This window comes from Palaemon carinicauda, chromosome 42 (assembly GCF_036898095.1).
Source record: "Palaemon carinicauda isolate YSFRI2023 chromosome 42, ASM3689809v2, whole genome shotgun sequence".
Classification (NCBI taxonomy): domain Eukaryota; kingdom Metazoa; phylum Arthropoda; class Malacostraca; order Decapoda; family Palaemonidae; genus Palaemon; species Palaemon carinicauda.
In genome coordinates, this window is record NC_090766.1 from 53741801 (window position 1) to 53769675 (window position 27875).

General features: G+C 39.7%; 2 protein-coding genes across 5 annotated transcripts in view; one reads left to right on the forward strand and one right to left on the reverse strand.

Annotated features, from left to right (window-relative positions):
* LOC137633245 (uncharacterized) overlaps positions 1 to 27875 on the forward strand; it is a 186140-nt gene that overhangs the window by 47837 nt on the left and 110428 nt on the right.
* LOC137633255 (coiled-coil domain-containing protein 9-like) overlaps positions 1 to 27875 on the reverse strand; it is a 108644-nt gene that overhangs the window by 14971 nt on the left and 65798 nt on the right. For 3 of the 4 annotated variants that reach the window (XM_068365456.1, XM_068365458.1, XM_068365457.1), the window contains 6 exons: positions 13437 to 13489; positions 10647 to 10769; positions 8864 to 9027; positions 3840 to 3986; positions 2480 to 2638; positions 1522 to 1680 (listed from right to left, as the gene is read on the reverse strand). In XM_068365456.1, coding sequence (XP_068221557.1) covers positions 1522 to 1680; positions 2480 to 2638; positions 3840 to 3986; positions 8864 to 9027; positions 10647 to 10769; positions 13437 to 13489 — 805 coding nt within the window. The remainder of the gene's footprint in view (positions 1 to 1521; positions 1681 to 2479; positions 2639 to 3839; positions 3987 to 8863; positions 9028 to 10646; positions 10770 to 13436; positions 13490 to 27875) is intronic. The other variant, XM_068365459.1, reaches the window with a different exon arrangement.

Sequence of the window (27875 nt, forward strand, 5' to 3'; positions counted from 1 at the left end):
ATGCTCTATGTTATTGATCCTAAGTAGTTCAACTGTTTTAGGACAGTACCATCTTTCACTTGAATGTTTACTTCATATCCCTCTCTAATACAAACCATTTGTTGTCTTTCCAATGGTCACCTTCAATCCTTTTCTTTCTACAGCTCCTTTCCATGTTAAAACCCTAACTGCAGTTCTTCTTTGTCTGCTGTAATGACTATATCACCAGAAATCATGTTCCCACAGTTCTTAGTTGTTCCTTAATTCTCATGACCAATTGTTAACAACATGAAGGAGCAGGAAAGGATTCGGAGCTGAACCCTGATGGAGACCAACCTTCACAAGGAATGACTGTCTCCCCATATTTTTTTTCTGTACAGTGGTTTCTGCCCCCATTATACATCATCCTCCCTAATCTTAACAAATTTTCCGGTACTCCTCTTTCTCTCAAACACCAACTGATCAACCTTGGTACCCTATCATACACCTTTTCAAGATCCATGTTTCCTTTTAGATACTTTTTTTTTGGACTTTTCTTACATAAGAACAGCATCTATTGTGCCCTTTCCTTTCATAAAACCAAACTGGTCCTCATGTATATAAACTCTTCAACCTTCATTCTACTACACTTTTCAGTATCTTTAATATGAGCTCCAAAAGATTTATTCCTCTGTAGATCCTACAGTTTAATAAGTTCCTTATTGCTCATACACTAAGCATCCAACTATCTTCTCAGTCTCTTAGCATATCCTCTACGTTGTAGATCTTTTCCAAAAGTGTATGCACCCACTCTTTGACTAGACTTCCCAATGTCCTAACCATTTATAAGGTTCTTATTTTCCTGCAGCTTTATTCACTTTCCCTTTCTTTACAGCATTCTCGATTTCACTCCTGATGTTTGCTACTGGTACTTATACTGGAGGAACATTTTCCAGTTCTTCATACTCAGAGCTTAATACTTGTGATGTGAAAAATAGTCTTTCAACTTCCTCTTCCTTAATTAAGATATTTCAAATTTCATTTTTAATAACTACCTCTCCTATATCCTGCCCATGCCTAGATAGTTGCCATCAATCTCCAGATTAACTCAATACTTAACGACAGGCAGAGGAATTTTGCAAGGAAAATAAATGGGAAATCTTTAATCTTAGGGCAGACGTCTGGATTTAAACATCTCCAGTAAAAAAGCAATATGAACAAAAGGGAAGTTTCATAGAATTAATAAAACAAAATACAATAAATTGAATCATTCACCTTGACCATATCCCACTGGGGATCTGAAAACCCCCATCCAAATCTTTCCAAGCCCTTGGAAATATCAAAGGAATAAAAGTTAAACCTTATAAAAGAAATAAAGGGGGGGGGGGAGGCACAGAGATTAACAAGAATCATGAAGCATTTGATGGAGTTTGTAGCACTGGAAATATTAGAACATATCTGAACATATGACAATTTTCTTATATTGTTCATGTTTGTGGACCAGGAACCAGTTCTTTATTCCCTTTACCCCCTGAAGTAACTGGGGTCATAATTTCTAAATACCTGATCATCAATCTTGTCATTCATATCTGAATGGTCATTATCGCAAGATGTATTGATTTGCCCTTCTTCGTATAGGCATTCATTAGCATTGTCCATAACCTCAACAGATTCTGGGTTTTCAGTAGATACTTCATGTTCAGCTGGAATCTCTTCTGAAGTCTGGAAAAAAATTAAGAGCTTGAAATCACTTATAGAATTGGGGGAGAGTTTTACCACCACCATATGAAAACCAAACTCCGTAATTTATGAACATGAACTATTCTACCTCTTAAGAAGAGAATAACATAGAATGTTAGTAATACATGTTGAAGCTGTGGGACAGGCAAGAAGGCTCTTTTAACTGAGGAACTATATATTCATTCTTCCATTTGGCTATTCAAACTCTATAACTACCATTACAACATAGTAAAATCATTTTTTCCTTCAGTTGTTTCCAAGCGTTAATTCCTTCATTTTACTTTCCTTATATTCAATTTGCTGTGTAACTCTCTCACTTATTCCCATAGGCTGATTACTAAGAAGTGTTGGCACTGGATTTTTTTTATGTGAAACTAATAGTAGTAACTGTGGCCAATTACTAAGAATTGCTGGGACTGGAATTTTTTATCTGAACAGTTGGGTAGAGCTATAACTTGGATCTGGCCAAAATTCAGTTCTGGTGATAACCCTCTCAGGATTTTGTCCCGTTTGCTACAGAAATTGGTTCTTCATTTATTTGACTAAATTCAGTACTGTGTCTTGCACATGGAAATATTACAAACAGAAGGACTGTGTCTTGCACAATGTAATATTACAAACTGAAGTAGTGTGTCTTGCCCATGGAAATACAGTATTACGAACTGAAGTACTGTTTTGCATATGGAAATATTACAAACTGAAGTACAGTACTATGTTTGCATACGGAAAGAGGAAATTACGACTGGCTAATGGAAGTAATTAGGCCATCATTGCTAAATACCTGATCATCAGTCTTGTCCTTCATTTCTGAATGGACAATACTGCTAGATGTAACAATTTGACCTTCTTCATGTGAGCATTCATTTACACTCTCCATACTCTCAACAGATTTTGGTCTTTCAGAAGACGCTTCCTGTTTAGCTGGAACCTCTTCTGAAGTCTGGAAAAAATTAAAAGCATAAATTCACTTAAAAAAAAGAGAGAGAGTTTTGCCACCACCGTAAGAAAACCAGCATCTAATTTATGAACCCTTTCTCCCTCTTAATTAGAGAATGGTGTGAGGACTCGCATATACAGCATACCATATTTTTTAAAGGGAGTTGAGGTTGTGGGACATGGAAGAAGACTCTTTGACTGGGGAGCTCTATATTCATTCTTCCAATATACTTTTCAGCCTCATTGACAATTGCTTTATAGTGCAAATACAAATTTTTCCTTGAATTACTCTCAAAAGTTTATTCATTAAATATACTTTCAAAATTTATCTTAATGTTAATCGTTTCACTTTTCCACTAGGCCGATTACAGAGAATCTTGTCCAGTGCTTGGACTGGAGTTTAAATTTGAAACTAACAATGGGATTGTTTATAATGTTTTGACTTAAAACTGGCCAATGGATTTCTGGAGTGGATTGGTTCTGGGAATAACCCTCTCAGCATTATAAAGTTTTCCCACGAATTAAGATTGGGAATGATTATATCTATATACCTACCCTGTCTTATCTTGTGATTTTGGGCACACATGAATCCCCCTAGTTATTTCTATAGTATCCCTTCACAAAGGGGGACGAGCTCAATTTGAATTTTTGGTACCATCAATGAAGGAATAAACTTCATTAAAAGACCAAAATTAAGTCTGAAAAATATTCGTATACGCAAGAACACCTTAGCAATCTTTGGCATGGGTAAAAACCATGCGATAATATAATCAAGATAAACGTTATTTCAAAGCACCCAATGAGACCCTGTATGGCCGGTTCCATTATAGATGAAAATTATGGTAAAGGAAAATTCAAACAGTACTGCACATTATATGCAGGAGCAAGATACAAACAAACAGTGCAATGCACAAAAATAAAACCGAACCATTTACCTTAATTAGATCCCTTTAGAGACGGCTATGAACACAAACTTCAATCTTTTAAAAGCCGTTATAAAGATTAAGTATACTAGAAGAAAGAACGATGGGTATCCTGGATACCCTTTTGTAACTGATGAGACATCCAATGCAATTTTGTAAAATTGATAATATTAGAATATGTTTAAGTCAATGATAGGTTCTTAGCTGGTTTCACTTAGCTGACAGGAACTGGGTATTCATTAAAGTTATTAGATAAAGAAATTGGGTCATTATTTCTAATACCTGGTCATCAGTTTTGCCACTCATTTCCGAGTGGTCATTATTGTAAGAATTATCAATTGGACCTTCTTCATAAGCACTATCCATAATCTCTACAGATTTTGGTCTTTGAGTAAACTCTTCGTATTCAGCTGCATTCTCATCTGAAGTCTGAAAAGAATAAATAAGTTATAGCTCTTCACATACACTTTGAAGTTTGAAGAAAAGTTTGGCAACAATACATAAAAACAAATTCCTTATCTTGATGAACACATCCTTCCTCTCAATGAAAGAATGCTGCGAGGAAGATGGCTGTGAGGAATACAGCTGTGAGGAAGATACATGGGTACAACTTGCATACAGTAATACCATGCCCTATATTGATAATTAGTTCCAAGAGATCCAACATAAATCAATTTTCAAAATAAGACAAATTTATGACCTATAAAGGGATTCATCTGTTCCCAGTTCATGTATGAGCACTAAAAAGTAGTTAAAACCTACTCCCATTTTACTACTGCTAGAGAGTTATTGGGTCCTTTAACTGGCCAGACAATACTACATTAGATCTCCCTGTCTCTTATTTCCTTTGTCTATTCATACACCGAATAGTCTAGCCTTTTCTTTCCACGTTCTCCTGTCCTCATATACCTGACAACACTGAGATTACCAAACAATTTTTTTGCAGTCAAGGGGTTAATTACTGCACTGTAATTATACAGTGGCTACTTTCCTCTTGGCAAGAGAGTAGAAGACTCTTTAATTGTGGTAAACAGCTCTTCAAAGAGAAGGATACCCCATAATCAAACTATTGTTTTCTAGCCTTGGGTAGTGCCATAGCCTCTGTATCATGGCCTTCCGGTCTTGGGGTAGATTTCTCTTCCTTGAGGGTACACTTGGGCACACTATTCTACCTTATTTCTCTTCCTCTCATTTTTTTAAAGTTTTTTATAATTTATATATGAAAGATTTAATTTAATGTTACCGTTCTTAAAATATCTTATTTCAATTGTTCATTACTTCTCTTTTAGTTTGTTTATTTCCTTTCCTCACCAGGCTATTTTTCCCTGTTGAAGCCAATGGGCTAGCATTTTGCTTTTCCAACTAGGGTTATAGCATAGTTCTTAATAATAATAATAATAATAATAATAATAATAAACAAAAACCAGATACCAATATTAATAATTTTCCATGTGAAGTACACTACAGAACTTCAAATTATTTTAAGACGTAGAAACCAACAAATTCAGGGAAACAAGTGTAAGTGGATTTTATTTCTATATCTAATAATTAAGGACGAGTGACAAATTTAGAGCCGATGTATGGCGATGCAACCTAAAAATGTGCATTACTGTATTCATATTCATTGCTGAAGTTTTTGATGGTCAACAGGAAATTTTGAGGAAAGCGTGCTCTTTTATAGGGAGAGGACTTTCTCCCCAAATTCAACTCAAGAGGTCTCTCATATATTTTTGTTATTTCTCATTATCCCTTTAATCCCTTATATTTTATTAGCTTTCTTTTATTTTGAAAAATTGCTTAATAGTGCAACTTTAATTTTTTACTCCACCGGCTCTTTTAAATACGCATACTTCCTTCAATTTACTTTTCTTATCTTTATCTTGTCTTTCACATCCTATCACTTATGGCTTAATTGAATTGAGAATAGATGCTATTATAAAAACTGGATTTAAAATCTGAAACAGACAGTGGGAGTTATGAGTGTGTTAACCACCTCATAAAAATGTTCAAATTCTTTACACTTCCGTTGATATCGCATTGGATTTATGAATTTAGGCAAAACAGCCCGGCACAAACGCCTCAGACTATTCAGCAGTCATGTGTAAATGGGAAAACCTAACAGTAGCACTATGAAATGAAAGTTAAGAAGATGGATTGCAAGATTGAAGAAAATAAGAATGTTGATTTTTCAGTGCTTAAGATTAACTGACAATTTTTGTGTGGAGTTTCTGTTAATAACTAACAAGCAGCAGAAGATCTTAGTAATTACTTTTACTTCAGTTAACCAAGGATACCAATAACTTAGCAAGTTGAAAAGCTTGGTATCGTAAGGCATCCTTTAAATGATCCTGTGTACGTTAACCAATATCCTAATGAAAGGATATGCCACACATAAGGGGTTCTTGGGCAGCTGCATAGCAGCAAAAAAACAAAAAGCCATCCAGCCATTCAAACGGTCACTAACTCGAGATTTTCAGGAACCTAGCTTGTCAGGTGCAATGGATCAGTTTAGTTCCCCACAGGATATGGTGAAAGTGCTTATAAAAAAAATTGGATTAAGTACCCATGGGGTCAGCAATGAAGAACTTGAATAGTGGGATTTCGACACCTGTATATGACCCCAAAATCCGATGCCAGGATAAAGAAGTTGGAGAATCTATCTATGCTTTACCTAGTTGTAATATCCTAAGAATTCAAAACAGAAGAAAGTAACCTTTCATTTGTTCATGAGAACCTTTTACTATAAAATATTATACATAACTCAAAAGCATCCCAATCTGACTGGAAAAGTAGCTATTCTAACATCAGGTCCTCTGAAAAACAAGAGGTGAGGATGAAGAATGTTCCTCCTAAAGTCGCCTGCAGCCAGCAAGGACTCTTTTAAATAAATCTCCGTTCTTGCCAGCAAACAAGAACAAAACTTAAGGTAACAAGTCTTGAAAGATTATTATAGTCTATCTTCCTTCCTTCTTTTTAAAAGTTGCTTATGAGCAGCAGGGGCAAGGGACTGGATAATTTCCTGAAGACTGACCATATATACAAGGTTAAGGTCCCTGCTGGGGTAAGATGGTATAACATCCTCTACTTAATCCTGCTGAACCAATACCTTAAGCAGATATCTTTCAGGATGGAGACAGTAGCTTCAGTTCACTACTATACCTGAGAGAGGGTTTCCCAGAAATTGAGGCTCATAAGGATGTACACTTATAAATTGTAATTCACCAAGTTTTGAAGAAATATTTTCCTTTTATATCATAAAACAAAATCTTCTACTATTACTATTACTTGCTAAGCTATAACTCTAGTTGGAAAAGCAGGATGATATATGCCCAGGGGCTCCAACAGGGAAAATAGCCCAGTGAGGAATTTAAGCAAGTAAAATAAAATATTCTATGAACTGTAACATTAAAATATTTCCTATATAAACTATAAAAATTTCAACAAAACCAGAGAAATACGATAGAATAGTGTGCCAGAGTGTACCCTCAAGCAAGAGAACTATAGCCTAAGACAGTGGAAGGCCATGGCACAGAAGGTAATTCAGGGCTCATTATTTTAAGCCAACCAATACCCCTCAAGTTTTCATCAAGACGAATACCAATATCAGCATGAAAACTTTATAAGGCTCAGTAGATACATTGACTAGTTTTCTGTGACATACCTTTTTATTTATAAAACCATTTACGGTGTCAGGTCAAACGGGAAAAGTCAGATTTGTAACCAATAATAACGACTAGTTCTTCAAAGTTGAATATTGGTTCAGCTGATAGAAGAAAAGATCCAGAGATATAGCAGACATTGTTAGGACATCTTATGCCCCATCAAAAGTTGGTCCCTAACATGCAGTTCAGTAAATTTTGCACAGCACCACAGCATCGCAACCAAAAAAACATCTAGTCCCAATATTAAATAAAACTGAAATCTTGGTCACAAAACTTACTGGATCTCAAGGCTGAAGTTTCACTGATATTCCCTTCCTTTGAAGTCCTTACTTTTAGATAGTTGTAAATGCCTAGATATAGAGCCCACCTTTGGGATCTGTTAGTATCAATAGCTCACTCAGAGACTTGAATCAGCAGGGACTATTTAGAACCGCAGGCAGTCTCCCTGGTTTTCAAACCTTTGCTCCTTATATGAAAAGCATTACAGCAGAAAAATCAATGGATCATGAAAGCAGAGAAGCTCTGAACTGGAAGGTGCGGCCTTGCTATGGACAGCCTCTACAAGAGGGATCATGTTCTTCCCTCAAAATAGTCTTCAACTAGATGGCTGAAAAGTAATATGGCACCAAAGGTCTCTGGAATTTGCCTAAGAACACCATGACCTATCAACATAATGCGCTCAACTGGATCTGGAAATTCTTTGACAACCAGTCTATAGACCTTCCTACATTTAGCAAGATCAGGATGGTGTCGAGCCAAGTCCAAACTCCACACCTGCTCAAAACTCCAGACTGCTATGCTGACCTCAACAAGAATGCTTTGATCTTTGCTAATCTTATTTCTCTACTGGTAAATATTCCCTGGAGTCTTCACAGGAGGGAAATACTTCTAAGACAACATTACTTATAAAGATTTTACGGCAGAAATTAGAAAAGTTATATCTTCACGTATGGGTTATTCAGTGAAGTTTCCAAGATGGAAACTTTTCTACAGAAGCATCCTAGTTCTCTCCAGGGCTGGTCAAGTTTGAATTACTGAGCTATACTTTGCAAAGCAAGTTTTCTAATTGGTGCCAAGAGAGGGACACTTTTGAACTTCAATATTCCAATATCAGCAAATTTTCTTTTATTCACAGAGGTTATGAGGAGCTGTTTGTCTTCTTTTCCTTAGGTTCTCTGGCATCATGTACTCTATATTGGTTCTCCAATTAAACTAAAAAAATTTACACTAAAATTTCAAGGTCCCCTACATGACCAATACGTGTTTAAATGGACCTTTCCCCGGTACTATAAAACCTTACTAAACTGGCAAGAAAATTTTCCAAGCTTCCTTCTTGGACCTTACACTGAAGAAAGTCTTCAAGACATTTCATTTGCATCTTTGAAACAAGTTGGCAAACTAACAAAAAGAAAAGAAATATATAATTAAAGTGCAAAGACATGTAGGAGGATTAACAAAATCATGGAATATAAGAATAGATGACCTACACCAGAAGAACAAATTCTATAAGAAAGTATATGACAGGTGTGGAGAGGACTCTTTTCTTATGCAAACCAGTTAATAAAAAATCGTACATGTCCAAGTCAATGACAATGATTACTGTACCAAATATATACGTAACCATGGGAGTAATCTTTTACTTACATCATTCATATCATCACTGAGAACAATGACATCATCGGAAGAACTCTTCTCATCACATTCTTGAGATGGGCCTGGTGGACTTCTCCAATTACTTTCTTTAGGGTCACTACCTCCAAGTTTAAGCTGTTTTTGAACTAGCTGGGTATCAACTTTCACAAACTTTTCTGAAAGAACAAAAGATTTCAAGATTAATTTTTTACCTGGAACAATGTATTGTTATTGTAAATGATTGTAATGTAGTAAATATATTTTCATAATTTATCTTAATGCTATCTACATTGTAAAATTACCCTTATTCTTTGTATAGAGGTTAAATTACAATTGAGACTAACAAATAATACATTCTTAGGGTGTCTTATAACAGTTACCTTTTGCTGATGATTAAACTTTCATAACTAGATAGCTTCTCTGACTTACTGACTTTAATTTTCCCTTCTCACTGAAGACTAAATTTTGCTAGCGTCCTAAAAGTGTCTGGAAAAGTTTCCATGGGCTCTTTAATCCCCCTGACTAACAAAACATTAGAAATTATTTAAGATGGTAAATCGGAAGTTATCATTGTGCTAAGTATTTTATTAAAAATTTCATTTTATATAAGTAAACAAAATACCATACTTCTCAGAAGTTATAGCTCCATTTTGAAACATTACATCCAAAAAAAAAAAAAAAAACAGTAGAAAACTGATCACTTGTGAAGTATGAAAGTTAAGGAACAAAGAAAAGGTGGCGTTCTTCACAATATCTATACCAATACTCTTAACTTTATATATCAAAATAACTATAGAAATGGTAGTAGTTTGGCAGTTTAGAGGAGCCCAATCAAGTCAAGCAACTAAGCCTGACCAGTCCCAGCCCCTGCACCCCTACCTTTGTAACCCAACGCTTTGTTCACTAAACTACTCGACAGTCAGTACGAGATGGGCCGATATCAGAAGCTACAGTACCTTAAAACTTGATTGTTTTTCTCCTGTATTTTTTGGTGACCTCTTATAATCTTATTATAATCTTATGCATCCAATAGAGATCATACTCAAAAACTGCACTTTTTAGTTGAAGTTAGGAAGTAGGATGGGAAGATGGAAAACGAAAACTTGAATGGAAGTATAGCAGAAGGCTGAAAAGTGAGTGCAGTCAGGGTTGAAGGGGCACTGGTAAGCTCCTAAAGTAATGCCTACAGTGTACCGCATGAGGTGCAATGATGGTACTATTCCCTTTCTGGAGGTAATAATCCTAGATGTCATTGTATAGACAAGCATTTCTTTATCATTAGTTAATTCTTTGTTATTACTGTACAGTACTATCATCTCCACACTTAGATTCTTTATCACATATCATAGAAATAATGTTATACACAATATAAATGAGTATCTCCATTTTGATTTTCTAAATTGTTTACAAAAGGTTAACAGTGGAAACTGGTGATATAAAAACCCCACACGTAGATAAAACTGAAATTCCTCTCTGATGAGAGACATTTACTAGTAATGGACACCCTTAACAGGCAAGGAATTTGTTACTCTTGGTTCTAAAGTAAAACTTTATATGTTTGTAAAGCTTAGATACAAATGCAGGGGTAATTTTACATTTATATATGAAATAAAGAAATTTTATATTACCTCTGTGGGAAACATCTATCCCACTACATTACTACACATAAATTATTTGACAAATTGCTTTCTGTAGCCGAGAAGTCATCAATGATATTTGTTTAATTACTTGCTTGTGTGTACAGCAAATCTTTTTGATTATTCAGCAACTCAAACCAGACTATATTCTTGCTTACCTCTAGATTCTTGACTATTCCCCTTTCTTCGTTCTCTCTGTACTTTACGCTGTGGCAGACTAGGTTGTGCAGGGCCCTCATTATTTGGAAAATTAATCAAGTCTGCCAACTTGTAATTTTCACCTAAAGGAAAAAAAATGGATTTAATACATTTAAAATACATACACTAACTTAAACACCCTAGCAGTTATTTCATTTACACATTTTCCTTTCAGACCTCCCTCTTATCTACCATAACTCAGCCCTTTAAAATATTCACTTCATCAACATAAGGTTACAACTTATTGTAAAATTTACACTTTTTATGGGTTCCTACCCATATTTTGTTTCGAAACGTAAGCCGGAAAAGACTTGTGACTATCGGTGGCATTGGTTTAGAATTTATTCACAACCCTTTAGCCTGTCAGTACTTTTATACCCTTCACATAAATTAATGGTCAGAGCTGTCTATTTCAAAATAAGCTACAGTATGAAGATTTGATAATCTTTAATGTTATACAGTAGTAACCTGGCGATCAAACTTTATAGGTTCCAGAAGGTCATCCAAACAGTTTTACTGTATACCTTTTTGAGAATAACTGTAAAAAGGGATTAATACACCTCCAAATCATCATCATTGACCTCTAGGACCATGACTGCCCAACAGACAATAATAACATCTTTAAGCCCATCCTCAAAGCCTCATTAGTCTACTTTGTTACGGCTTCTAAAAAAACTCTCTCAAGCAGAGTTCATAGCCCTACAAGATGAAACTTATAGCCAGGCTTTGTCTATGGAACCAGCACAGTGGAGGATATGAAAGTGGCTCTTCCTAAACTCTTTGAGGGGTTAAAACTGTCAAAGGTCACTTCAAAGCACCTATGGAAAAGTGTTTTAGCAAAAAGTTTCTTGAAATTTGAAATGACCTGCTGGTCAATGCTGAATGTAGAGTTGTGTTAGGAGGATAAGAATTTCACAATTAAGTCATTCTCTGGCAACAAAAACTTCAGCTAGGTCACCAGGAGTATTGCCAATGACAAGAAACTCCTTCAGAGGTTTTGATTTTTTTTTACACAGGCCAAACACATCGTTTATCCACATAATCTACTTTTCAACTTCCACGCTATATTTGAATGTTCTTTTTCTACACATTACTGATATTGAAAACATGAGGATTCTCTGAGGAGTGGACTAGAAGAGATTTGAGTTTCAATTCCCAACTTGCATTACCCCAAAACAAAAGACTTGGCTTGTTCTTCACTTGCTTGTGCCTTGGCAATGACTTCTCTGGTGTGATATAGATCCGTTACCCCTATCTTCCAAAAAATGCATGTAGTATCAAGTTTTTTGGGGATGAAACAACCATCATCCTCTACAAATTCTAAGCATGTCAGAATTTGCAGCCTTTACATGTCTTACCGAACTATATACGTATGTCATTACTCTTTTTGAAGTTATCAAACAACTCAAAGTTGGCTTTAAATATTTGACAACATTATCTTTATTCATATCCACCAGGTTTTCTAAAAGATTAGCATATAACAATTTTGCATTCTTGGAAATAATGGCCTCTAAACATTATCACCAGCCAACAGTTTCTAGTTTATCAAGATCAACATCCATCTTACAACCTGCTCAAGATGTCCACGATCTTTGTTTTGATATAGATTTCAGCTCTTTTGCAGCTTTAGCTAGTTTAATGGCGGCTATTTTTTCAATCATCACAATTGTGATTCTCTGTCTATGGTATGCTTCCGCAAGATCAGCGATTCATATGCCGCTTTTATGCTTTTCTATGATCTCTCTTTTTCAACCCTACAGTGATTCTAACTACAGTATTTCCCTTGACGATTGTTTTTTCTCACTAACCTTAGGACTTATGATTTACAAATTCTTTACAAATTTGCAGTTACCTACCAAATGAACATGTGAAAATTCACAGATTTAAAGCAAAGATTATGCACCGAATGAGATCTACAGGCTAGTATAGGTATGGGAATTTGTTTCAACCATAAATAAAGGTAAATGAGGGTATGCTTTCATCTCTGCCCATACAAGTTACAGCAAAGTTTATATTTCAAGAAACAGATGCGTAGCAAAAGAGGCTCTGATGTCAAAACGTGCTGTACTTTATACTATATTTGATGAATTCTGTTTTCTAAGTTGTTCATATAACACTGGTCTACTGTATTTATTTGAAGACTTCACTATAGAATAAAAATAAATTCTTCACTTAATACTTATGATAATTACTTTATAGATAAAATTATATGAACACTAATACTTTACTGCACAGTATCAACAATCCATGCATACTTGCACAAAAAATTAAAACTGAACATCATTCTTTATATGGGAAGTTACAAATAGAAGTGAGCATTGTTTTTTGTGCGACATATTTTGATAACCATGGCAATACCAACAAAAAGCTTATGGTATACCTTTTCAAAATATAACTTGCAGCTTTCCATGTCACCTCAAGAAAATTGACTACAGTACATGTAGTCCAAAAGAGATGGAAAGCAATAGTATAAATTGTTCCTCAGGATACTAGTCAGACTAACTAGCTTTAAATAAGCTAAGCACAACATCTTAATTCCTTGATAAATAATGATCAAAGTAAACAAGCTCCCTCTAAAAATGAAAACTTATGGTCATAGCTCTCTCCATGTGATTTATTAAAATCTTGATAAGCAAAATATTGTATTGACTATTTAAATAGTGATGCCAATTTAATGCATTTTATTCATCTAAAGAGTTTAAAACTTGTACCTTTGCCACCATAAAAAAAAGGAATAATAAATCACTTACTTTTACTTCTGGGGAATCTAGGATCATAAACTGGTCCAGTCTCTTCGGATTCTCTGAAATGAGAAGGAAAATTAACTAATACCCATAAATGTGCCTGTGGAAGCCTCAAACCTTGAGAGAAGATCACTGTTCCTTAGTTCCATATTAGAACTGACTTTCAATTAAAGAATTATTTTTACCTATTATAAAGATTATCATATTGAATATCACACTTAATGACATTAAAGTTAATAGTATGCACTAGTATGAATTAATCTAAATATACAGTAAAGGAATGGTGGGAGGGTTGGTTTTAAGTTTCCTCTTTTAGGACTATGAACTCTTCTTGAGATAATTTATTTTAGAAGCTGTAACTGAAAGTAGACTAATGAGGCTTTGAGAATGGGCTTAAAGATGTTGAGATACTACCGCTAGAGAGTTATGGGGTCTTTTGACTGGCCAGACAGTACTACATTGGATCCTCCTCTCTGGTTACGGTTCATTTTCCCTTTGCCTACATACACACTGAATAGTCTGGCATATTCTTTACATATTCTCCTCTATCCTCATACACCTGACAACACAGATTACCAAACAATTCTTCATCACCCAAGGGGTTACTGCACTGTAATTGTTCAGTGCCACTTTCCTCTTGGTAAGGGTAGAAGAGACTCTTTAGCTATGGTAAGCAGCTCTTCTAGGAGAAGGACACTCCAAAATCAAACCACTGTTCTCTAGTCTTGGGTAGTGCCATAGCCTCTGTACCATGGCCTTTCACTGTCTTGGGTTAGAGTTCTCTTGCTTGAGGGTACACTCGAGCACACTCTCCTATCTTATTTCTCTTCCTCTTGTTTTGTTAAAGTTTTTATAGTTTATATAGGAGATATTTATTGTTGTTACTCTTCTTAGAATATTTTATTTTCCTTTTTTCCTTTCCGCACTGAGCTATTTTCCCTGTTGGAGCTCCTGGGCTTATAGCATACTGCTTTTCCAACTAGGGTTGTAGCTTAGTAAGTAATAATAATAATAATAATAATAATGTGAGAAGATGCACGGTCGAGATAGAACACCCGTGAGGTAGAAGTTGTGTTGGATGGGTGGGATACTTCTTGATGCACCCATTTTGTAACTGGCCATTTAGAACTGCAGTTTGTATGCCTAACCCATATGATACCAGCCAACATGCTGATGAACATTTTGGTGCCAGGATCTTTAAAATTAAAATAAAAAGACCATGGCAGAGGACTAAAAATTTCACGTGCTTGATAGTCATCAGGATACAGTACTTCCCTTTATTTATAAGAATAATGATATTTTAATTATAAAATAAATTTTTGAATATACTTACCCGGTGAATATATAATAGCTGCAACTCTGTTGCTCGACAGACACATACATAAAAAACTCGCGAGCGATCGCTATGCAGGTTGCGGGTGTGCCCACCAGCGCCAACTGTCGGCCAGATACCACTCTCGGATGTAAACAAAACCTTCAATTTCTTCTCATCCCACTGCGTCTCTATTGGGGAGGAAGGGAGGGTCATTTAATTTATATATTCACCGGATAAGTATATTCAAAAATTTATTTTATAATTAAAATATCATTTTTAAATATTTAACTTAGCCGGTGAATATATAATAGCTGATTCACACCCAAGGAGGTGGGTAGAGACCAGAGTTAATTATGTTTACAGCGTATAAGCTAAGAGTTTTTTCATTTTGGCAGTTATCAATATAACAAAACCAAAATAAATAGGTACCTGGTGAGGAAGTTGACTTAGACGATTACTCTGCCTTGTAAGTCTGTCTTCCTCACGGAGCCCAGCGATCCTCTTAGGATGCTGACAGACTCCCAGGAGCTGAAGTATCAAGGGCTGCAACCCATACAACAGGACCTCATCAAACCTCTAATCTGGGCGCTCTCAAGAAATGACTTTGACCACCCGCCAAATCAATCAGGATGCGAAAGGCTTCTTAGCCTTCCGATCAACCCATAAAACAATATTAAAAACATTTCAAGAGACAGATTAAAAGGATATTGGAATTAGGGAAGTGTAGTGGTAGAACCCTCACCCACTACTGCACTCGCTGCAACGAATGGACCCAGTGTGTAGCAGTCCTCGTAAAGTGTCTGGACATCTTTTAAGTAAAATGACGCGAACACTGACTTGTTTCTCCAAGAAGTCGCGTCCATAATACTTTGCAGAGATTTATTTTGCTTGAAGGCCACGGAGGTTGCTATATCTCTAACTTCGTGCGTCTTAACCTTAAGCAAACATCGGTCTTTCTCATTCAAGTGAGAATGAGCTTCTCGTATTAAAAAAATCTGATAAAATATGACAAAGAATTCTTTGACATAGGCAATGAAGGTTTCTTAACTGAGCACCATAATGCCTCAGATTTCCCTCGTAATGACTTAGTACGAGCTAAATCGAACTTAAGAGCTCTAACAGGACATAATACTCTTTCCAGTTCGTTGCCTACGATCTCTGATAAGCAAGGAATATCAAAAGATTTAGGCCAAGGACGAGAAGGCAGTTCATTTTTGGCCAGGAAACCAAGTTGAAGTGAACAAGTGGCTTTTTTCTGTAGAAAAGCCGATGTTCTTACTGAAGGCATGAAGTTCACTGACCCTTTTAGCCGAAGCCAAGCACACTAGGAAAAGTGTCTTGAGGGTGAGATCCTTCAGGGAGGCTGAATGTAATGGCTCAAACCTGTCTGACATGAGGAACCTTAGGACCACGTCTAAGTTCCATCCAGGAGTTGCCAAACGACGTTCCTTAGAGGTCTCGAAAGACTTAAGGAGATCTTGGAGATCTTTATTGTTGGAAAGATCTAAGCCTCTATGTCGAAAGACCGAAGCCAACATGCTCCTGTAGCCCTTAATCGTGGGAGCTGAAAGGGAGCGAACCTTTCTCAGATGTAAAAGAAAATCTGCGATTTGGGCTACAGAGGTACTGGACGAGGACACAGATGCTGACTTGCACCAGTCTCGAAAGACTTCCCACTTCGACTGGTATACTCTAATGGTAGAAGCTCTCCTAGCTCTTGCAATCGCACTGACTGCCTCCTTCGAAAAACCTCTAGCTCTTGAGAGTCTTTCGATAGTGTGAAGGAAGTCAGACGAAGAGCGGGGAGGCTTTGATGGACATTCTTTACGTGGGGCTGACGTAACAGATCTACCCTTAGAGGAAGACTTCTTGGAAAGTCTACCAGCCATTGAAGTACCTTGGTGAACCACTCTCTCGCGGGCCAGAGGGTAGCAACCAACGTCAACCTTGTCCCTCCGTGAGAGGCGAACTTCTGCAGTACCTTGTTGACTAACTTGAATGGTGGGAATGCATATAAGTCCATAAAAGACCAATCCAGTAGAAACGCATCTATGTAGATTGCTTCTGTATCTAGGACTGGAGAGCAAAAGATTGGTAACCTTTTGGTCAACGAGGAGGCAAAGAGGTCTATGGTTGGTTGACCCCAAGAAGCCCAAAGACTCTTGCCCACGTCCTTGTGGAGGGTCCATTCCGTGGGTATCACCTGACCCCTCCGACTGAGACAGTCTGCCAAGACGTTCAAGTCCCCCTGGATGAAACTCGTCAAAAGGAAGATGCCTCGAATTCTAGACCATAAGAGAAGGTCCCTTGCGATCTCGAGCAGCGTGAAGGAGTGTGTGCCTCCTTGCTTGGAGATGTACGCCAAAGTTGTGGTGTTGTCTGAGTTGATCTCTACCACTTAGTTTCGAAGACGCTTCCTAATATCATCAAGGCCAAGTGGACTGCTAATAGCTCCTTGCCGTTGATGTGCATGCTCTTCTGACTTGAGGTCCACAGACCAGCGCATTCCCGACCGTCCAGGGTCGCGCCTAACCCAAACCCGACGCGTCTGAGGACAACACGTGGTTTGGGTTCTTGACTGCTGGGATAGTCCCTCTCTCAGACTGATATTGCTGTCCCACCATTTCAGGCATGCCTTTATTGGTTCGGAGACTGGGAATGATACCGTCTCTAATGTCTTGTCCTAGTTCCAGTGAGAGGCTAGATGGAACTGGAGAGGCAGAAGGGGTAGTCTCCCTAGTGAGACAGACTGCTCCAGGGATGAGAGAGTCCCTACGAGACTGTTCCAACTCCTGACTGAATAAACGTTTTCTTTTCAGCATTAGTTGGACTTCGAGCAGGGCTTGACTGCGAATCTCCATCCCCAAAAATAGAATAATCTGGGATGGGATCAGTTGGGACTTTTAGGTTGACCACAAGTCCCAACTCCCTGGCCAGACTCAACGTCCAATGTAGATCCTGCAGACAGTGAAGGCTGGACGATGCTCTGAGAAGCCAGTCGTCCAAGTACAGGGAGGCTCGGATCCCCGATAGCTCGAAACTGGTACGCCACATTCCTGTAAACAAACCTCAGAAACGGTTGGGAATCCGGGTGTATAGGAATGTGGAAGTATGCCTCCTGAAGGTCGAGAGAGACCATCCAGTCGCCTTCCATAAATGCTGTCAAGACAGCCTGGAAGACTTCATCGTGAAGTTTGTCTTGACAATGAACACATTGAGCGCACTTGCCTCTTACGTACTCCTGCAGTGAACATGGCTGCCAAATCATGGAGCCATCCCTGAGGGACTTGTTCCTGCAGAGAACGTGGCTGTCAGATCATTGAGCCATCCCTGAAAGCCTTGTTTATGCATGACATAATTGTACAGCAAAACTTCAAAGGCTCGAAAACAGCTGTGAAGTTGACCTGTAAAATCTTGGAGCGTCTCATGGCCAGGCGCCAGGGAGAGTCTATGAGGTTTGAGAAGTCTATCTGGGCAGAGGCAGGAACTCCCAAGCCGAGAACTTCTCTCGTGTCATATCAGACTCTCGCTCTATAAGCCAGTTTAAAAGAAGGGAAAGCAAAGGCTGTATCCCCCAAACTCCTCCTGGTGATAAACCAGTCGCCTAGCAAACGTAAAGCTCTCTAGGAGAGCGAGAGAGCACTAGCTTATAAAACAACGGCTTCGAAGTAGCTAGGCCTAGTGTAAGCTCTGACGTTTAGGCGAACGAGGAGCAGCAGTTACAAAAAGATCCGGACTATGATCCTTAAAAATCAGCATGATTTATTTAAAGTCCATAGAGGGCTAAGCAGCTTTAGGCTCCTCTCCGTCTGACAGAGTCCTCAAGGGAATATCAGTAGGAGGGGGAACAGCAACTTCCTCATCTGAAGGAACCTTGTCCGATAACAGCTGAGTCTCAAGCAAGGGAGAGACCCACCGTGGTGGCAATGCTTTACAAGCAGAGTCCACACGCACTGGTGCATTAGTAGCGGACCAGGACGCAACGTCATGTAACTGCTTGACAGTCTGTGAACTGTCAACAACAACAGGTGCGAGAGACCAGGACGCAACGTCATGTAACTGCTTGACAGTCTGTGAACTGTCAACAACAACAGGTGCGTGAGGACGCACAGCGTCCACTCGAGACTGCTTTGACCGCCTAGACTGAGCAGTCAAAACAACTCTAGAATGCGGAGGTTGACGCTCAGCGTCAAAACAAGTCAACTCCGATTGTTAGCGAACGTCCTGAACGTCAACAGGAGCATCAGCAAGTGGCCTAACGTCCAAATGTGGCTGAAAATCCACACGAGACCGCATCGAGTGTGGTTCTAAACAACCTGACTGACGTGACTTAGCTACGCCAACGTCAACAGGACGCACAAAGGAACGTTAGGATGGCTGAAAGCCAGGATCTCGATGAGATAAACGGCTAGGCTCAACGGACTTATCGGCAGAATAGTCTTCCATAAGGGAGGCAAGCTTATTCTGCATGTCTTGCCGTACAACTCAATTAGGATCAACGGAAATGGTTGCGGTAAGAGACGAGGGTAACGTCTGTGACCGCAAAACCTTGCCAACAAAAAGACTCTCGGAGTCTGTGTTACGCTTTTGTTAGGCGGCGAGCAGTCTTCCGATGACTGCATAGGGTCAGAGCTGTCCTAATGGCTACAACCAGGACGCTGGACCTGTCCTGAAAGGACTGACTTTCGCTTAAGGGCCTCGAAACCTTGTTTCAGGTTTCTTATGCGAAAAGCCTTCGGATGACGAGGAGAAAATCGTCTCTCTCGCCTTATGGTAGGGGTGATCTTGGTAAGATACACCCGATACCATAGAGGGAACGTCTGTTCGCTGATCAAGGCCTCTCGAACCCATAAGTCGTACGACATTACTTCTCCCCTGGGCTTGGGAGCTTGCAAGAGGTCCCGGACTAGGCGAACGACAGGCACGAACAGACGGACCCTCGGTCGCAACACTGATAACACTTTACGCAATATCACTTTATCACTACGATTTTCTGTTTTGCACTTATTTCACTGAAATCGAAACTTTTACTGATTTCTACCTGAAGCACGCAATTCTACCCTCATCAAAAGGTAGTAATTGCGAAATCAGTCGTATAATGCAAGCACATTAATACCAGCAAAAAAACAGTAAACATATTTTAAGATAAAAAATTCAGTGGCTGGGGAAGAGACTAAACACTAGTTCATTCAAAACTACGTTTTCAATCTCTCACCGTACATTGCCTGGGGACGAGAATAAAAAACTAAAAACGTTTTATCCTTTCTCCCCGTACAGAGACTAGGGACGAGAGTAACTCGAGAACAACGTTACCCGCTTGAACGGAACGTTTTCTCTCCTCTCTCTCCCTCCGTCTCTATCTTTCTCTCTCTCTCTCTCTTGATTTCGCACCTAAGAGAAGAGCCCACTTACGTTTCGTCAAAAAAACATGTTATTTGACCAAAGGAAAAAACTGAAAGGTTTTTCAATTAAAAAGTTCCTTTAAAATAGAATTTAAAACATTTAAGCTTTGAAAGAAGAATGAACAAAACGTCAGAATCGATTTACTCTTTCTGCAAAGTGAAACCGTGATACTCTCTCTCTCTATCGTAACGATAGAGCGCAAACTGCGTAGCATAAATAAACTAAACGTTAGTTCATCTTTGAAACAGTACGAAGACTATTCAAAGAAAATCTTTCATAAAATATCTATTAAAAAAATATTCATTTAAAAAGTTTTAAATCATTAGCTCTTTAAAAGCTATTTATGATTGAAAGGGCTCAACGTTGTTTAACTTCGGTTTCCAAGTTAGGACCGCCTACTCTCAGGAAAGGTCGCATATAAACAAATCATTAAAATTTATTTTTATGTTTATTATAAATGGAAAGTTAATCGAAGAGGCCTAATAAAGGCGGTGAGATATAAAATATATAGAGGAAAATCTATAATTAATTTATAACGTGATAAGATAATTGCTAAAAGCCTAAACACACTTCCGTCTAAGGGAAGGGTCGGCCATTTAAAAGTCAAAGAAAGTCCATACTCTCTTTGTCATCAAAAATTAAATCTATCCAAAAACGAGTTCAAGGATTTATTTGAAGAAAAACACCTGTACTGCGAAAGCTCAAACCAAATTAAAGTACTTCACCAAATATGATGGGAAAAACTCCAGGTTCAACAGCGAGTAAAAGTACGTCTTGTCGATACGTCGACAGAGAAGAAATTGAAGGTTTTGTTTACATCCGAGAGTGGTATCTGGCCGACAGTTGGCGCTGGTGGGCACACCCGCAACCTGCATAGCGATCGCTCGCGAGTTTTTTATGTATGTGTCTGTCGAGCAACAGAGTTGCAGCTATTATATATTCACCGGCTAAGTTAAATATTTAAAAAGGGGTAATTACATATAATTCTACAGTACAGTATGTCTACGTAAATTTCAAACAAAATACCGATATTTTTATTGTGTTTACAGTACACAAATGGAGGAATTAATTGTATGATTTACAGTATATGCATTTAACCCAAACTAATGATAGACATATATTAAACTTAATATTCAAACAATTCTATCTCTCTTCATAGATTCATGTGTACTTTAGCTTATTATTATTATCAATATTATTACTTGCTAAGCTACAACCCTAGTTGGAAAAGCAGGATTCTATAAGCCCAGGGGCTTCAACAGGGAAAGAAGCCCAGTGAGGAAGGAAAACAAGGAAAAATAAAATATTTTAGGAACAGTAACATTAAAATAAATTATTTCCTAAATAAACTATAAAAACTTAAACAAAACAAGAGGAATAGAAATAAGAGAATAGTGTGCCCGAGTGTACCCTCAAGCAAGAGAACTAACCCAAGACAGCGAAAGACCATGGTACAGAGGGTATGGCACTACCCGAGACTGTAGATGTAAGACTGAATTTGTAATTGTGAATTATTAAGATAATTTTACTGATATATTTAGGAGAGCGCTTCACCTAACCAAGCACAAAATTTTGCCAGTATCATAGAAGTTTTAAGATTTGTGCTCTTATGTGTGACTTGGATAAGAAATATTTATAAGTATTTTCATCAAAAAGTACTTGAAGGGAAGATAGACGTATACAGTTTCTACATATCCCCCTCTTTTCATCCAAAACTCTACAGAGTATTATTCTCTATATTCTATTGTAAACTTTATATCTAGTTAATTATAGTATTGATGTAATATAAGAAAATTTAAAAATCTAAGCACACTTATTATTATTATTATTACTTGCTAAGCTACAACCCTAGTTGGAAAAAGCAGAATGCTATAAGCACGGGGGCCCCAACAGGGAAAATAGCCCAGTGAGGAAAGGAAACAAGGAAAAATAAAACATTTTAAGAACAGTAACATTAAAACAAATAGTTCCTATATAAACTATGAAAACTTTAACAAAACAAGAAGAGAAATTAAATAGAATAGTGTGCCCGAGTGTACCCTCAAGTAAGAGAACTCTAACCCAAGACAGTGGAAGACCATGGTACATTGGCAATGGCACTACCCAAGACTAGAGAACAATGGTTTGATTTTGGAGTGTCCTTCTCCTAGAAGAGCTGCTTACCATAGCTAAAGAGTCTCTTCTACCCTTACCGAGAGGAAAGTAGCCACTGAACAATTACAGTGCAGTAGATAACCCCTTGGGTGAAGAGGAATTGTTTGGTAATCTCAGTGTTGTCAAGTGTATGAGGACAGAGGAGAATAGGCCAGACTATTCGGTGTATGTGTAGGCAAAGGGAAAGTGAATCGTAACCAGAGAGAAGGATCCAATGAAGTACTGTCAGGTCAGTCAAAGGACCCCATAACTCTCTAGTGGTAGTATCTCAACGGGTGGCTGGTGCCCTGGCCAACCTACTACCTATATCCTACCTATTCATATCCTACTGTATTTAGATTTTCGTAAACATGGAAAAATGTTATTTTCATTAGTAAAATAAATTTTTGAATATACTTACCCGATAATCATGTAGCTGTCAACTCCGTTGCCCGACAGAATTCTACGGGAGGGATACGCCAGCTATCACTATACTAGAAGGGGGTGTACTCACAAGCGCCACCTGTGGCCAGGTACTACAGTACTTGTTGTTGACGCCACCTCACTTTTTCCTCGGTCCACTGGTTCTCTATGGGGAGGAAGGGTGGGTCAATTAAATCATGATTATCGGGTAAGTATATTCAAAAATTTATTTTACTAATGAAAATAACATTTTTCAATATTAAACTTACCCGATAATCATGTAGCTGATTCACACCCAGGGGGGTGGGTGAAAAACCAGTGTACAAGACTAAAGGATAGCTAAGTATCCCGTATTTCATATAATCAGTTATCCACAATAACAATGAAATAATAAGTACCTGGTAAGGAAGTCGACTTGAGCCGTTACTCTGCCTTTAATAAGATCGTCTTCCTTACTGAGCGCAGCGTTCCTCTTGGAAGGCTGAATCAACTCAAAGGTGCTAAAGTATACAGGGCTGCAACCCATACTAAAGGACCTCATCACAACCTTTAACCTCGGCGCTTCTCAAGAAAGAATTGACCACCCGCCAAATCAACAAGGATGTGGAAGGCTTCTTAGCCGACCGTACAACCCATAAAAAGTATTCAAGAGAAAGGTTAAAAGGTTATGGGATTATGGGAATGTAGTGGCTGAGCCCTCGCCTACTACTGCATTCGTTGCTACGAATGGTCCCAGGGTGTAGCAGTACTCGTAAAGAGACTGGACATCTTTGAGATAGAATGATGCGAACACTGACTTGCTTCTCCAATAGGTTGCATCCATAACACTCTGCAGAGAATGGCTCTGTTTGAAGGCCACTGAAGTAGCCACAGCTCCCACTTCATGTGTCCTTACCTTCAGCAAAGCAAGGTCTTCTTCCTTCAGATGAGAATGTGTTTCTCTAATCAGAAGCCTGAATAGTAAGAAACTGAGTTCTTAGAACTTGGAAAAGAAGGTTTCTTGATAGCACACTATAAGGCTTCTGATTGTCCTTGTAAAGGTTAAGACCTTTTTAGATAGTACCTAAGAGCTCTAACTGGGCAAAGTACTCTCTCCAGTTCATTCCCCACCAAGTTGGACAGGCTTGGGATCTCGAACGATTTAGGCCAAGGACGTGAAGGAAGCTCGTTTAGCAAAAACCGAGCTGCAAGGAACATGTAGCCGTTTCAGATGTGAAAACAATGATCCTGCTGAAGGCGTGGATCTCACTTACTCTTTTAGCTGTTGTCAAGCACACGAGGAAAAGAGTTTTTAATGTGAGGTCCTAAAAAGAGGCTGATTGGAGAGGTTCAAATCTTGATGACATAAGGAACCTTAGGACCACGTCTAGATTCCAGCCTGGAGTGGACAACCGACGTTCCTTTGAGGTCTCAAAAGACCTAGGGAGGTCCTGTAGATCTTTGTTGGTGGAAAGATCCAAGCCTCTGTGGCGGAAAACCGCTGCCAACATACTTCTGTAACCCTTGATCGTAGGAGCTGAAAGGGATCTTACTTTCCTTAGATATAACAGGAAGTCAGCAATCTGGGTTACAGTGGTACTGGTTGAGGAAACTGCATTGGTCTTGTACCAGCTACGGAAGACTTCCCCTTGAGACTGATAGATTCTGAGAGTGGATGTTCTCCTTGCTTTGGCAATCGCTCTGGCTGCCTCCTTCGAAAAGCCCCTAGCTCTTGAGAGTCTTTCGAAAGTCTGAAGGCAGTCAGACGAAGAGCGTGGAGGTTCGGGTGTACCTTCTTTACGTGAGGTAGACGTAGAAGGTTCACTCCTAGAGGAAGAGTCCTGGGAATGTCGACCAGCCATTGCAGTACCTCTAAGAACCATTCTCTCGCGGGCCAGAGCGGAGCCAACCAACGTCAGCCGTGTCCCTTTGCGAGAGGAGAACTTCTGAAGTACCCTGTTGACAATCTTGAACGGCGGGAATGCATACAGGTCGAGATGGAACCAATCCAGTAGAAAAGCATCCACGTGAACTGCTGCTGGGTCTGGAATCGGAGAACAATACAATAGGAGTCTCTAGGTTATCGAGGTAGCGAACAGATCTATGGTTGGCTGACCCCACAGGGCCCAAAGTCTGCTGCAAACATTCTTGTGAAGGGTCCACTCTGTGGGGATGACCTGACCCTTCCGGCTGAGGTGATCTGCCATGACATTCATACCGCCCTGAATGAACCTCGTTACCAGCGTGAGCTTTCGATCTTTAGACCAGATGAGGAGGTCCCTTGCGATCTAGAACAACTTCACGAAAGAGTCCCTCCCTGCTTGAAGGTGTAAGCCAGGGCTGTGGTGTTGTCAGAGTCCACCTCCACCACTTTGTTAAGCTGGAGGGACTTGAAGTTTATCAAGGCCAGAAGAACCGCCAACAACTCCTGCAATTGATGTGAAGTGTCCTTTGCTCCTGATTCCATGTTCTCGATCATTCCTGTCCGTCCAAAGTCGCACCCCAGCCCGTGTCTGATGTGTCCGAGAGGAGACGGCGGTCGGGTTTCTGAACAGCCAAAGGTAGACTTCCTTGAGAAGAAAGCTGTTCTTACACCACGCGAGAGAAGACCTCCTCTCTTCGGAAACAGGAACTGAGACCGTCTCTAGCGTCATGTCCTTTATCCAGTGAGCAGCTAGATGATACTGAAGGGGGGGAGGTGGATTCTCCCTAACACGATGAACAGGGCCAGCGATGAAAGTGTCCCTGTTAGACTCATCCACTACCTGACTGAGCATCGGTTCCTTCTCAGCATGCTCTGGGTGCATTCTAGGGCTTGGAAGATCCTTGGGGCCGACGGAAAAGCCCGAAAAGCTCGACTCTGAAGATCCATACCCAGGGAGACAATGGTCTGGGATGGGATGAGCTGAGACTCCTCAAAATTGACCAGGAGGCCCAGTTCCTTGGTCAGATCCATAGTCCATCTGAGAATCTCCAGACAGCGACGACTTGTGGGAGCTCTTAAAAGCCAGTCGTCTGACGGAGCCGGACACAAGATCATGGTACTGCTGCACAGTCTGTGAACTGTCAACCATGGGGAAGCGAGGAAGTACAGTGACAACCCGAAGCTGTCTAGACTGTCTGGGTCGTACAGACAACTCCTTATCGGGTTGCTGAGGTTGCCGCACTGCGTCACAACAAGTCACTTCTGCTGGTTGTTGAACGTCTTCCCAGTGACACACTGACTCCGTAAACAAAAAATCCTTTAACAAGGACTAAGCTTGGACTGTATGTCTTGCAACACAGCTCAAGGTCTATGGGAGCAGGTGTGGTAACAGACGGGGTTAGTGACTGAAGTGGAACCATTACCTTCCCTGGAAGCATGTTATGCTTAAATAAAAGTCCATAGGAGGCTACGCAGCTAAAGGCTCCTCTCCAATTGACAGAGTCCTCAAGGGAATATCAGAAGGAGGGAGAAAAGCACTTTCTCATCTACAGGGACCATATCCGAGAAAAGTTAAGTTCTCTCAGTGAGGGTTTCAATGGTGCAAAAGCAGCAGACTAGAAGGCAACATTATGAAACTGCTTGACAGTCTAGTGAGTTGGCAACAACCAAAGATGTATGACTGAGAAGCATGCGGTAAGGTATGCAGAGCATGCTGTATGCAGAGCATGCTGTATGTAGAGCATGTTGTATGCAGAGCATGCTGTATGCAGAGCATGTTGTATGCAGAGCATGCTGAATGCAGAGCATGCTGAATGCAGAGCATGCTGTATGCAGAGCATGTTGTATGCAGAGCATGCTGTATGTAGAGCATGTTGTATGCAGAGCATGCTGAATGCAGAGCATGCTGTATGCAGAGCATGTTGTATGCAGAGCATGCTGTATGCAGAGCATGCTGTATGGTAAGCAGAGCGTGTTGCATGGCGTTTAACATTTCTCAGAAATTCCATGACCAGTGCTAGAGTGCTTCATGCATGCTTGCATGGGGTTTTAATATCAACATAATATTTACCTTACATTCATAACTCATGATTCATTTTAGTTTTGAAGATATTTTTGCCATATTTTGCGATATTGTTAAAAATATATTGCAAGGAATACATATATATTTTTATATAAGTAAGACAAATAACCTCCATTATCATAATGTTTGTGTAGGCATACATGTATATGATTACAAACGCAAGTTATGAAAGTAATGAGGTGTTATTATTGTCATTTGTTATTTCTCAAGTTGAGGAGAAAGTGGCAGATGCATGCGTTGAGGTGGCTGACTCATAGCATGAGGTTGCTGCCTCAAGAGTAGCGCTTGCTGTAAGGGTTGCGGATGCGCAGTAGCAGGTTCCTGAGGAACGAGTTAAGGTTCCTGAGGTGTGAGCTGCGAGAGTTGAGATAGCGGCTGCGCAGAACGCAGTTCTTGTCTCGCGAGTTGAGGTTCCTGAGGAGCTAGCCTAAGCTGCAGCGAGTGCTGAGGTGGCTGCCTCATTGATGGAAGAGGTTGTCGTACCTCAAGAGATTGTTGCCTCGCTGGTGGAACCGCAAGCGGAAGCGGAGGAAGTAAGGCATAAGACTCCTGCTCCCATTGCTGAGGTTGCCTTAAGGAAGGTTAAGGTTGCTGCACAACGCTGGTAACTGGCAACTCAGAACGCGGTAAGGTAGCCTGAGGAACCTCAACTTCGTACGCCTGGCAGACTGGACTGCGGTGAGGCGGAGCTCTCGCAGGAGGAGGCGGAGGTTGCAGGAGGTGTAACCTTCTCAGCCTGAAACTCACGCATTAAGACCCCAAGCTGCGACTGCATGGACTGCAGCAAAGTCGTCTTGGGATCAACGGACGATAAGGTCTGTTGTGGCATCGCCTTACCTCTCTTAGGAGGTGTGCAGTCACCTGAGACTGAGGAGAGTCAGAGCTAACCCAATGACTGCATCCGGGTTGTTGAACTCTAACTTCGTACGTCTGGCATAGGTCTGGACTTTACGTTTAAGAGGTCTTGAGACCTGAGACCAGCGTTTTCTCCCCGAAATTTCTTCTGCAGACGAGCAAAATAAGGGCTCAATCGTCTGCGGGTGGGAGTGACGGTCTCTTAAGACACGCCCGCAACCACCGAGGATACTTCTGTGCGCCGATCAAGGCCTGCCGAACCCTTTTGCCCTTCGACATTGCTTCTCCCCTGGGCTTGGGAGCTTGCAAGAGGTCCCGGACTGGGAGGAC